This window comes from Ruditapes philippinarum, unplaced genomic scaffold (genome assembly GCF_026571515.1).
Source record: "Ruditapes philippinarum isolate M1 unplaced genomic scaffold, ASM2657151v2 ctg9943_1_1_1_1, whole genome shotgun sequence".
Lineage (NCBI taxonomy): Eukaryota > Metazoa > Mollusca > Bivalvia > Venerida > Veneridae > Ruditapes > Ruditapes philippinarum.
Genome location: NW_026857383.1, coordinates 4,614 through 18,741, shown reverse-complemented (window position 1 = coordinate 18,741; position 14,128 = coordinate 4,614). Strand labels below are relative to the sequence as shown.

The window sequence follows — 14,128 nt, the reverse complement described above, 5'->3', positions numbered from 1 at the left end:
TGCGCAAAAAAAACCTCATATATCATTGAGCCGGTTTTATTTCACACCGACAATGTCAAGGTCATATATTGACTTCTAACTTACTTTGAAATAAAAGCTAACCTTCTGTGCATTAAATAAGGCACGAGACTTTGGTGGTACGATCAAATGGTCGCTTCTCAGTTTGAAAGCTCTATCATATTACGGAATTACTAAGTGATTAGAACCTAACATACAGAGTTATAGAACCTATAACAACAAAAACACATGACGTCACGCACATACACATGAATTCTGCACACACCTCTTTAGCAAGCTAGATATCCATGCTCTAATGCAAATATTTACCTCTTCGTTTAGAAAGCAAAACAGCAAGGCTAAGACGAAACCCTGAAAAGAGAAAATATAAGTATATAAATTTATAGTTGCATTATCAAATAAAATGTAGCAAAAACGTTGTTTTTTCGAATTGTTAAAGATATAATTTGCTGAGATATTGTATTTAAAAAAGATAGATACTGATCGTTTCTACACATCTTTTTTTAAGTAAGATAAGAATCGTTTAGGTACAAAAAGGGAAGATATGCTAGGTTTTAAACTGTAATCAAATGATGTAAATTAATATAATGTCATGTTAAGAGAAAAAAAAACACACAAAGAAATAAAATGACCAGAAATAGGAAAATGGGGCTTCCTAAACAAAGTGCATCGTCTTATTCAAATATGGCATACTCAGTAAAAATTTCCTGTATGTCAATCAAGGTATGCTATTGAAGTATTGTATATAAAGATGAGAATCGAATATTACTAAATATTGATAAATCAACGCCTTTTAAGAGAAACAGAAAACATTTGTTCACGGTAACGTTCAAGTATAACACACGTCACTATAAAAAGCGTTGGATGAAGGACAGTCAAAAACATATATCCGAGGTAAAGCTTATTTGATAAATGAGCCGCGTCACGACAAGACCCTATAACAAGTAAACAAACTGATAGTGAACAGCATGGATCTTGATCAGACTGCGCGCGATCCATGCTGGTCACAAACCTATTATGTTGGTTTTGTCGTGACGCGGCTCATTAATAACGAATAAATACATACTTAAAATGAGTTGTAAAACATCTCGCAGTAAAGGTATATGATATCAGCTTCCATGCTCACAGCGCCTGACGGATAAGCTGAGAAAGCTATGTAGATAACGCCAAACAGTGGAATGAGCACTAGAACAAATTTTGCTGTCTTTCTGAAACAAATACAGTAAAACACATATAGTCTTAGTCTTTGTCTTATAAAATCGTCTGGTATCAACTAATTGGTACTGTTTCTTGGATGTACTTATTTCATAGAATATGAAATTTTGGAGAAGAGGGCAAAATTGAGATCCCTCGAAAGGAATGTTGATATACAATACAAAAGCAAGTATTTATGCTGCTCTATGATATGGAAAGTTGTAATGTTAACCAACAAAACTTAATTGACAATAGACATTACAATGTTTGCAGTATTCTGACACTGTGTCATATAAGATATTTATAAAGTAAGTTAATATAGCTTGCAGTATTATCAACAGGCAACAAAACATTGTAAACGTCCGCCAAAACTCGAAGAATGTCATATTCATTCTATGTTTGGTTTAAAGTGGAACCGACACCGTCAATGTTAAATGTTCAATTTCAAGGTTTACTAGTGAAGTTGTCCTCTTTGATATTTAAATATCAAACACATATCTTTTAACTACAATTTACCAATTGTTACTTGACCAGACTAGATCATGATACAATACTGTGTAGATAAACGAAAACCCATGAACATCTTTGACCCAAAATATATTTACTAGAATATATGTGTGACAAGATAATGTACATTTACCTTAAATGCTGAGAATCACTTTTCACATGTCGACTAATTTTTGCCCTTACACACAAAACCCGAACGATGTTAATGAAAAATATAAAGTTAATCTGCAATAAAGAAACACTTTTCTATGAGAATACATTTCTAATAAGGTTATTTCATTCACTGTGTGTGTAGTGTCTCGTTAGTTACGCAAGTGTTAAAATCATTTTGTAGTCAAGTTTAAACATTAAAATGTGTACGATATCTCGTGATGAAATTGAGCAAAAGTTGTTTGAGATATTATAAATGTGTCAATAAAATAAGTTACTATGTGACATTGTGATCGAATAACGGTATAAAATTTTTATTTCACTTTTACGACGAAATACACACTACCTTTGGAGAAACCGTTAAGATGAATGATTAATTGGTTTGTAAAAGTCAACACATAAGTACTCATAATAAAATACAATGTCATTATTTATTTGCTAAATAGTATAAAAATTGTGATATTTTAAGGGAACCTCGTGTTTTCCTAACATTTTTTCAGTGATATTAAGAACATAAAAGACGAGCTGAATTTCGCACAAAATTCTTTTCTGCAGTACTGTTCTTTGTATAACAATTAAGAGTTTATTTTTGACGAATGAGTTATATTAATTGTTAGTAAATTAACAGTCAAATTACCAGAACTGACAGCTGAATTGGTGCTTTAATAATCCAAAAATATCCGTCCGTACGGTGTTGGTTCCAACATCTAGAAAGGAATTATCTATTTTAGAATGACTGGTTACTGTACAGAATGACATGACAAAATATAGAAACAAAAATTATTAACTGTCTTTAATTTAATTGCATGTCGAAAATTAGATTTCCAATGCCATATTATGCTTTTTTAAGAGTATGTATCGAGTTTACCATTCTTTTACCGTAAATAATACAACTGTAAAGGGAATATGGAAAACAAGATCAACAAGATAATGTGGCATTCAATGAACGCACCCAACAAAGGACAATCGTCAAGGAGCCCAGCAGGACACCACACAGAATATGGTACATGGGTAAAAAACGGGCGGAATGACATTATTAATTATTAAAAAAAGGAATCATAGAAACATACAACCTTATTAAAGCTGACAAATAATTAAAATACCTCCAAAAGGACAAAGGGGAACGGGCATAAGCATAAGGGAAAGTGAATAGGGTTGGGGGATACCGTTCACTTGAAAAACAAGTAAAGACACAGAAGTAGATGACTCTTTTTTAAGAAAGTTAGTTTTGAACCAGCTTGTTTTCTTTACAATAATTGTCCGACATGTCATTATAGTATAAAGTATAATAACCAATTGCTACAGTCATGTAGATAGCTTCTTAATAACATTTATTTCCATAAGAATCCAATTCTTATCGCTTTATCAATTTTGCTAATAATAATGATAATAACTTACAACTCATTTTCTTCGTAAATACGAACAATGATCCATGGTATCAGGTATGCAAATGGTGATACTGAAATAAAATGCAAAATTCAGATATCATTATAATTGTGATAATTAATCAGATGGTTACATGATACTATTAATTGATGAAAACAAGCTCAAACAAATGTAATGTCGGTTTGAAAAAGACATATAGGACTTACATATTCAATATTTCACTATTTAACGCTATTTCGAACATTAACAAAAACGAATCAGAGTTTCAATATTTAACATTTTTGGCTGTTCTAGGAGCTAATCTTACAAACTTTTCTCTAAAATTGAACTATATTTGCGAATAAAAAGTGACAAAAAATACATTATTAAGCAGCAATATTTTCATATTTGAATACACACGAAACATGATTTTGTAATTTAAGAAAGTTTTGCAGATTTTTTGAAAACAGAAAACCCATTGAGGACGAGCGATAATGATATTTTAGAATTACCGAGATAAATAAAATGAAATAAAAAAAACTTTTGGCCCTTTTTTAACTGTTGAGCATGGACAAATTATGTGGATTTCAATTTGAATTGTATGCTGTTTTAAAAACAGCTTGGAATGTTTTGTGAATAATCATGTTGATAGCTATTATTACAAATAACAATGTTTATACATGTAAGTGTGTGTGACAGTTTTACTATGACGAAGCTTTTAGCATGATTAACAAGTGATAACAATGGATAACCACCTATTTAGAAAATGCATGTGCAAGGATAAAGTTTTGTGTGGTCACCCTTGTAAACATTCCGTAAATGATACTGATAAATATCACAAATAAAAATATTCATTACATGCCTTGTATTAATAATGCACGAATCGATATGAATATTTTGAATTCATGTCAAACAACGTTATAGTTTGTCACTGCCTGGTATATATTTGATAGCGGTTGATACAGGACGTATTGATTATCAAATTGTCTTGAACTTGAAAAGACTGTTCCAAATTCCAAAATTGAACATAATAACTTGAATGACTATAACTTTTCTGTTCAGACATATTAATCAAATCTATCTAATAAATTCAAATAACTATCTTGTTTTGTGGAGTAAATATAAATTCTAATATAAGAACTAGCACCAAACACAATATAATTATATTTATTTGCAAGCAGATTCAACATTACCGTATTCAAATAATTGAACAAGCTAATACTTTACTTACACCATCCCACCAGAACGTATATTCTTGTTCCGTTTCTCTCAGTGAATAATGTTTTATATACAAGCATCTGTAAGTACATTCCCTCCATTAATATCCACATCATACTCGCAGCCACAGTGTATACAAATATACTCACTATTAATTTGCACTCCCAATGCTGAAATAGTATATGTAACAAGATATTTATCACATTTGGTATTATTGCTAAATGGTAAAATTTAGGAAAGCTTTTTACGACTAACGCCATACTTTTGCAGCCTATGGCTTGATGACATTTGATTAACCAAACTATCATTTTTGGAGGCATGCTTCTCATTCCATCCATATATGATATATTATCTATTTTATCGCTAAACTGTAGGAAAACGTTTGTTCAGTTTACTTTTAGACCTTGTAAATAAGTCCTTCTTAAGTTTGCTCACTATGCCATGATATGATACAAGACAGTTGTTCTAACTTTAAATTTGCGCTTTGTAATGAAATTAAGATTATTTTAGATATACAATGAGTTTCAATATGTAATAAATATAACAGTCAATTACCATTCCCTCCATCTTAAATTCTATCAGCCCACCAGGAAGCCGATTAATGTCTTTCTCTAATCCAACATCGTCAACAAACACCAAAGTCTTGATGAATGTTACAGACGCTCGGAGAATAAAAGCAACAAACAGGTTTATATGCAAAACGTTGCTCTTGCAATGTAGCCGTCTGAAATAAAAATGTTTTAATATAATAGAACGGCGTCAGTCACAATTAGAAAGTTGCTTAACATTATCGTAAAATATCATAATTGTGGAGCCAAATCATGTAACCTTTCACACACTGTCAGATCATTTACAGAAAGAAAGTCGAAAATATAATAAAGACACTCCCTTCTTCACTGGTAAGGGTCAGTGTTATAAACGTTGATATCAAATGCGATTTTAACATTCGTTCGATGTAAGAGATTTAAAAGATCATGATATTTTCATGTGTAGCAACGAGAGTCTTAACGTAGTTTAAAGATTATTGGCTGAAAGGTCAAAAATATACGATCTGCTTTGGGTACTATCCAATACGTCAATACTATTACGCACTTGTCTTAAATATGAAATGTCGGAACTTCTTTCTAATTCTAGAAGATACGAATTGCAGCAATAAAGAGTTACTGTTTAGGCGAGATTGTTGAACAGCTCTTCTCCTTTTGCTAACTGCTGCAAGATCACTATCTCATGCCATATATACATTATATTGTAATTAGGTATCTTAAATATCGAGAAAGCTTCAATAACACAGTGATATGATAGGTACAATGTTATTTGTGCTATATGTAATATAAAGTATCTAAAACATGGAAAGGTACACACTTTGAGGCTACCATTATTGTAACAGCAACAATTAGGGAGGCCAAGGACACTCCGTAGCCAATCTCCGACATCAGTTGTATACGACCTAGATGGTGCTGAAATCATATGAAAATAACATTAGATACTGGCAAATAAAGGCGCTACTACATATATCTATCGGCCTGTCGGGCTTCCTCGGGAGTAATTGTGTATCAATGTTTTATGCTACGAAAAGGTATTTTGGAAATATTGTAAAAGGAATGGAAAATGAAAATGATTTCCTGAGCTTAGATAAAAAAAGGCTAATGACTTAACAACAATATATGAATATAATCATAAAGAATAGAATAATTACTGAATAATCCTTTGGTATGTGCGGTTTAGGACCTCCCATGCACCCAGTGTAGTTTGACCATCCGTCAGTGTTATTGAACTCAGTATTTGGTTTCCATGAACCATCACTCGAACATTCACGTGTCACGTATCCTTAAAACATCAAATGTGTATACAGTATACATTAATTATATATTTATTAAATTGTATGCTCAAAATTTTGTAATAATAAGTCAGCATGTTGTGTCATTTTTACATTGAAATAACCATTAAACTAATTAAATTAAAGTTATGACGGAAGCTAGAATCCAATGCGTTGAAGATTTAAGTGGTTTCCTTTATATATACTGGCAACAACAATGCAACGAATGTAATACAAACAACATATTTAATTTGCACAATATTAATTGTTTCGTCAGTATATTAACAGTTTTTGTTCATCAATACACCTAAAAGGAGAGAAAAAATCCTCTAAAACAAAACATGATTTATTATTTTTTTTAATAAAGTCAGAGGTTTATCTACAATTTAGTAGTTTTCCGTTACAATCCATTTTTCTATGATCATCAAACCTTCTGGTCAGTAAACTATTTTTCTACTAAATATAAAAAAGGCAGACAAGATGATTGACTACGCCGGTAAAAATAAATATCTTCTCATAGCAAAACAGGGGGACGAATATATTTGCATACATATATAAAAAGTTCTTATAGTAATGGTGACATAGAAGTCATATGATTAATATTGACGTGGATGAACGGATACAATATTCTGTTGAACTGGATCATACTATTTTATAACTAATGACAGTTCAATGTTATCATAACCGCTACAAATTGTATCATTAGCGCATTGGAATTAAAACAATCATATCAATTACCAAATTGACATGGAATCTTTTTTATTGTATCTAAAAATATTCATATTAAATGTATTACAAAACAAATAGACAAATGAAGAAATACGAGATCAATGTAGCAATTAAGAAATAATCAGATAAATTATGATTCATATTTTCAATAATTTTGATTAATTCATGTTAATAATAGCAATCTAGCTTATAAAAACACAATAATTTATCACAATCAACATACCTGCACTGTTTAGACCGTTTATGTAATCTGGACATTGCAGTTTTAAAACTGTCCCTGCTGGAGTATAATCCCAGCACATGACATTATCCCATGTTACATTGCAATATATTCCTGAAATGTATCATATAGTTTCACGTTTCACAAATGCGCCCTACAAAGAAATTGATAATTGTCGGGAGACACCATAATTGAATAGAAAATCATAATATAAGCTCAAATAATGATTCTACACATTACGTTCAAGGAAAGATTTAAAATACTACAAAAGTAGAAAGAATACTTTTGTCGGCGTCACATGAATGGATTCATATGAATAATGAAGTGCGTAATAGAATATGCATACTTTAGTTGTGTTTAAACATAAAAGTAAAATTGTGAAACAGTCAAATTAAAACTTCAACATAAATTCCTTCGAAAATTTGACTTCCTATATAAACTCTTTTTTTTATAGAAATGACTATAGAAATGACACATTATATCATTAACATTAGTAGCAGAAAGCCGACGATTTTAGTTATATTACTTTATACGGAAACACGTTCTTAACTTTCAGGACGATATCTATGCCATTCTATCATTTTCTGTCATTGTATTTGCGTCATTGGCCAGACATGTTTGTATTTTCTGATCGCAGATCAGGAAATCAGGAAATACAATGTTAACATTCAATCTCTTCACGACAAACCTAACAATAAGTAGTTCTCAAAACAACTTAAAACTAACGATTTAAAAGAAAACAATATTTTTATTTTCTAACAAGTATCCAAGAAATTACAACGTATTCAAAGTAGCGTTGGCTTATAAAATTGTTAATAAATGCACGATTTCAAATTATGCGGATAAATATCATTTTAATCAATTAAAATGCTAATTTTTGCGATGTCGATTAACGAATACTTCAGAGCGTATTACACAAGTAAATCTTGCTGTCGACTAGTGGAATACATACATGCGAGAAGATTTTCGCTAAATTATTTACATCAGTGTTAAACAACAGGTTTATCGTTAACAAAATGCCTCGAAATTACTAATTAAGGATTACAAACCCTAACATGGAATACGGGGTCCGTACTTTCAGTGCCTGAAAGAGCAGATGGACCTAGAATTAAGCCTAGAATACAAACATACAAATGGAAATTCTAAAATTAGAATTATTTGATTTTATTCAGGCTTCGTATAACTCCCCCGTGGTACAGGGGTAACGCGCTCTTCTAGGGTGTGAGAGGTCTGGGGTTCAAATCCCAGTCGAGGCAAATATTTTTTTAAATATTTTTCAAGTGTCTTTTGTTAAGGAAGTAGCCACGATATGCAATGATTAAGTGTGGCTGTCATAAAAAAATGAACGTAAATGATTTTTTTTCATGCAACTCTAGAGTTATGCAAAATTCCGTATGTATGAAACTCAAACTGTTATAGTAAAAAAATCTAAACGCAGTGCCCTGCAAGATGAATTATAGTATATGAAAGAATAAACTTGTACAGGACAATACATACAGATATACAGTACGATTTATATAACAAAGATCAGAAAATACAACAGAGCATGCAGCCCCTTTGATTTTTAAAAGTAATGCAACTTTCTTTCATTACAAAAACTTCTTTATCGACGGCTAAAAACATATTCGCAGACTGACAAATTTTGATTCCGTGTGATTACTACGCGACACCGGTAATTAAATTGTACGTTCTGACACTCAAATTGGATCTGTTACAAACAATATATTTTTAAGAATAATAAATTACTTTTACCTTTTATATTGACGAAATTGTTATGTTTATAAGGTACTGTAATGTCATATTGTTAGATGTTAACGAAAATGTCTAGGATTTATAAAATTATTATTACAATATACACTACTATCGTAATGGTTAGTTCACCTTTTACAATAATGAAGTTTAAACATAGGTTATTTCAAACAATGAATACAATATGTTATTAATACAGTTACAGTATATAGATAAACGACTGCAAAAGGATTAGAGCCGAAAGCTATAAAGTTTATAAAAGTCTTCTTCTATATATTTCTACAATGCAGTTAAATTATGACAGTATTTGTAATATTGTTTAAAACAATTAAGTTAAAGCTGAGCATGTTTGGAATGGAAAAAAATATAAAAGATTTAGCTAGTGAAACTATTTATTGTTCAAAAGATCTTATTTTAAAGAACATAGAATAGAAAGAATGTAAAGAACATACATTTGGATAGATCAAATTGGCAAATAATTTGGTGAAACTAAGCTCATGGAAGTTCTATAATTTACATACCTGTCCCTGGAGGTTCTTCGAGCTTTTTAAGTTCACATGCAGTTCTTCTTTGTTTTAGAATACCCATTTGTTCCTCCTTACTTAACTTAACAGTCTGGAAATATACAAATTTCATATACTTAACATTTGATAATATCTATGTTATTTTCCGAGAAGACACAGTGGGAGATCATTGAAGAATGACATTTTGGGCGCGTATTTTAAAATCAATCTAAAAGTTTACAAATTATTTATAAGTAACATTCACAGGGATATCATTCTGAAGCTGATTATGATTATAACATTGAACAAAGACACTTTCAGGTTTAGTTTCGTTTGATTATCTTTTATCATCTTATTTTGTAAGATCTTGATTTGTTATGTTTTAACTTCAGACGACTAGATTAAAACCACATTTAAAATTCTGTTCTAACTTTGAATATGTTGTACATTTATTGTTTTAAAGCTCGTTACTTATACGTATTTATGATACCGTTTACTGTTATTTATATTTAGTTATCAGTTGATATCTACTGCAAACGTGTACATGAAAAGTGCGCTTTATAACGTTAATTAATAAAAATAATTATATTATTAAATATTGATATGACATCATTTTATTAAAAAGTCAGTATATAAGTAACAAAAGTAACAACAATATTTCAACAATTTACTTCTTATTCTAACTTAAGAAGTATTACAAAGCCACTGCACTTAATATATACTGATCACTTACAACTGTAAAATGTACAAAATGCATTTCTTATTTTGAAATAAAAAAAAACGCAGCAATCTTCGAATGTGTGAAAATGTTGCACTGATGAACTAAAGGATATTTTATGAAGTCTGGTGCGTATTATGTTCTAATCACAGTACCAATCTATTTGATAACCTGCTGTATTGTAGAAAAAAATATAATTGCCGCATTTCAATGAGAAAAAAAGCCATACACGACATATTTTGAAAATTAATTAACCTCAACAAATTGTATAAACATTGCAAACAGAGTTGGATAGACGACTCAATGTTTGGTCACTTATTTCTAGATTACCATAACGTCGTTAGTATCCTGAATAAGTATGTTACACTAAGAACAGATTAATTGTAATTTACGAGTTACTTTAAAAAAAACCTGTGAGATAATTTGTATTCATTTATCGGCCTCAAGGCGTGGTAGAACATCTATTTTATAATTATTTCACAGCATTGTATGTCATTATAGAAAATGAGTATAACAACGTGACAAAGTTAAATTAAAAGAAGAGCTCTAAACATAGCAGTTGAGGTTTAATGCCAAGCCATGATTTAATTAAGGAACCAGAGAGTTACATATATGGAAAAGAAACAATTTTCTAACAAAAAATATGTTTTGCAAATAAATGTGACTAAAATGTCAAAGTATTCAAAGTATTTATTAACTTAATAAAATGTTTTCTAACGATTATTATACATAATTACATGCAGTCTATATTATAAGAGACATGCATTGTATCGTGTAAGTTAAGTATTACTTTTGCAATTTAAACAAAATGCAAATAGAAAATATTTGAATCAGATGTCTTCAAAGCAACAATATACAGTTAATGCATAATTGCACACTGACGTAAAGTGTTTATACTTTTCTGACTGTACATACAAACATAACCAGATACTTATGCACCTAACAGTGTCAATGGCGTTCATTCTGATATTTTAATTTAATAATATCACAAAACATATCTTTTATTGTAAGGTAACTACATTTAGATACAATTTAACTATAAGTAATAGAAAGAGCATCGAAACACGAGGCTATCTGATTTTTACGAAGGGGCGTGACCCCCGAGTATTACTCGGATTGCCGAGTGTTTCGATGTTCTTTCTCTTTTGTATAATAGATTAACAAAAAACACTTTCTCTGTTGTCAAAATATGAAACCCCGAAAAAAGTAACCACTGAACGAGCATCTGAATATGATATTTCTGTCGCTTTCCCTTTCTCTTCCGTCACAATAAGTAAACCTCAGCAAAAATGAGCCAATCAATGGGCATGCTCTGGAGTGCGGGTAACTAATAGTCCTACACTCCAAATAACTCTCTGTACATGTCTATGTTAACGATTTAACTCTGACACATTTTCAACAGAAAGGTCCCCAAACTATGATAAAACGTCATAAGTAAAACGATGGTGACAATTATTCATGGAATTGTTATGTATTTCGCATAACATAATTTAAAAAGAATTTTTCCTAGATCCCATGAATGAAATATAATTGAACATAATTAATACCTAATTTGTGATGAGCCTTTGTAATTGGATAAAACAAAAGAGAAAAACTTTAAGTAAGTGGTTGAATAACAATACTATTAGCAATCGACATCTTTGCGAAATGTATCCGATTAATAAAAACATGAAGGTAAAATATTTGTAGATATGTGATCTTACCTATGATATTATTGGAAAATCAATGTATGTGTGTTTATAATACATTCATCAAGATAATAATAATAAATATTAAAAACAACAAACCACATAAACTATTATCCACAATCATGTAAGTGTTTATATCGAATATCTTATAATAGTAAACATAAAACATTCACATTTCACCAATACCTAGTAATATAAATACGTTTGATAAGAAGACCTATTTGAAATACATTATATACTTAATGTTTTACGATATATCATTAGATACTGTTGGTATTCAATTTGGCGCATGCGTGTTTGCGTTTGATTTATTAAATGTTTATATATTCATATGAAAAAAAATATTATATACATATTAACATGTTTAAGATATAGACATAATGTCATCAAACATCAGAAATTTGGGCATACTAATTAATATTAAGCATATCACTTGTTTTAGTATGCTGTACTGATTAAGGGAATATTTTATTCTTTAATTCCTTAAACCCCGATAGTTCCTTTAAAATTGATAATTATTTTACCTTATTTCAATTCATTCTTTTCTGATAGATTTGCTACAAATGATTTCTATGCATCGAATGATTTCCTACCTAGCTCAAGGGAAGTCTTTACACGTTTGAATAATAATTTTGCGTAAAGATCACATAATTTGTTAATGGTACGAAAACACTTATTATGTTAGAACGCTTATTATGCTTAGAACGGATAAACTTGTAACGACATATCTTGCGCTTGACATAGCAATCATTTGTAGCGAACCTATCAGAATTAAGAATATAGTGTTAAATTATCAAATATTCATTATGTTCCTGTGTGAAATGCGTACAAATGTCTGCTATTTTGAAAGAAGAAAGATGATATGTTTTACATTAGAATATGACCTAACCGTGTAACTGGAAACAAAAACGGCTATTAATCTGTCCAATTTAAATACTCTTTGATCTTTGATTATTGAACATGAGATTTTTTAAAGTAATTTAAAATGACTGTTTTTTTTTTCATTTATCAAAATGAACTTCCAAATACGTCAGGGAGAAAAGAAAACGAAACAAAACAATTAACATTATTTATTTTTATCATACAATCATGGTTATGAAAATTTGAGACATGCTAATTTGACAAAATATTTTAATTCAGTATTTCGATTATCTAGTTTGAATTTAAGAGTATTCATTCCTTCAAACACTCTGATTAAATACATGTTTTTGTCAGTGTATATACATGTACAAGATGCACATTTCTGGATGATTGTAAGTCAATAAATTTGATCATTTTTGGCCTTGTTCTATAGTCTGGTTTCTAATGTTATGACACATTTGACATTCTCATATGAAGTGGAATTCATCTCCTATTGCCCGTTATGATTTATATAAACGCTTGTTCCATTGAATATACCTAAGCCTACCGGGCTCAACTTCAAGACAATGAGAAGACATTTTGTTGTAATCACATGTCTATATTTATTTATTTTTCATTAATGTTAAATATTATGACATTTCAAAGTTTTGCCAATACTTCGTGTACACACTCTCCATTCACTAACATATATATCGGACCATCTTTTTTAATATTGGCATACATGCGTTAATATCTACCGAACACGAATATAGCCATACTTCTTCAAACCTATAGTCATCTAGCATAATTTCACTTTGGTACCCCAGTTTTGCTGCCCATTTCCTGCTGTTTGCTACATTGATTCATATACATTCCTCACTAAAAAAAAAGTTTCGTTGTTTGTTGTGTAATAGTTTTAACACAAATAAATTTAACAATGCGAACTGTTTAAAACTAGTGAGTCCCTAACCGTTTCACCGTATATGCCCAATAGCAACGTCTCGGCTATTATCAATTATAATCTCGGACATTATACGGATTGAAAGTAGTTGTACCACGTGGTTTTAGATGTAAACAAAACAGAGGGTGTAATCTTTGATAATTTATAAAAAATGTATATATTTCTTTTATACAGAACTTATTTTAGATCGATTGTGTAGGAGGATATGTAGAGACACACTGTCGAATCCGTTCCTTGAACCAACCACTACTGAGCAATAAGGAGTGTAAAGTTTCTCACTTAAGGACCCTGACAGCGGTTGAACCTATGCTGCTAGCAATCATGAAATGACTAGTCCGACGCGTGAATAACTATGCCATGTCACAACAAAAATGTAAATATTTGAAATTCAAAGCAAAGTAAAGTCTATTTCGACAAAATTATGATTGAACATTTGTCTGACAATCATTATC

The 14,128-nt window shown here is 30.4% G+C and overlaps 1 protein-coding gene across 1 annotated transcript; it reads right to left on the bottom strand.

Annotated features, from left to right (window-relative positions):
• Positions 1-245: 245 nt before the first annotated feature.
• On the bottom strand, positions 246-9,581 carry LOC132749552 (parathyroid hormone 2 receptor-like; the record flags this gene model as incomplete). Its single annotated transcript, XM_060739362.1, is given in 11 exon segments — positions 246-369; positions 1,085-1,226; positions 1,853-1,944; positions 2,507-2,576; positions 3,268-3,328; positions 4,466-4,622; positions 5,008-5,176; positions 5,815-5,909; positions 6,149-6,279; positions 7,221-7,331; positions 9,488-9,581. Coding segments are annotated over 10 exon segments (1,122 nt in total), but the record flags the coding sequence as incomplete, so codon positions are not given.
• Positions 9,582-14,128: the final 4,547 nt, after the last annotated feature.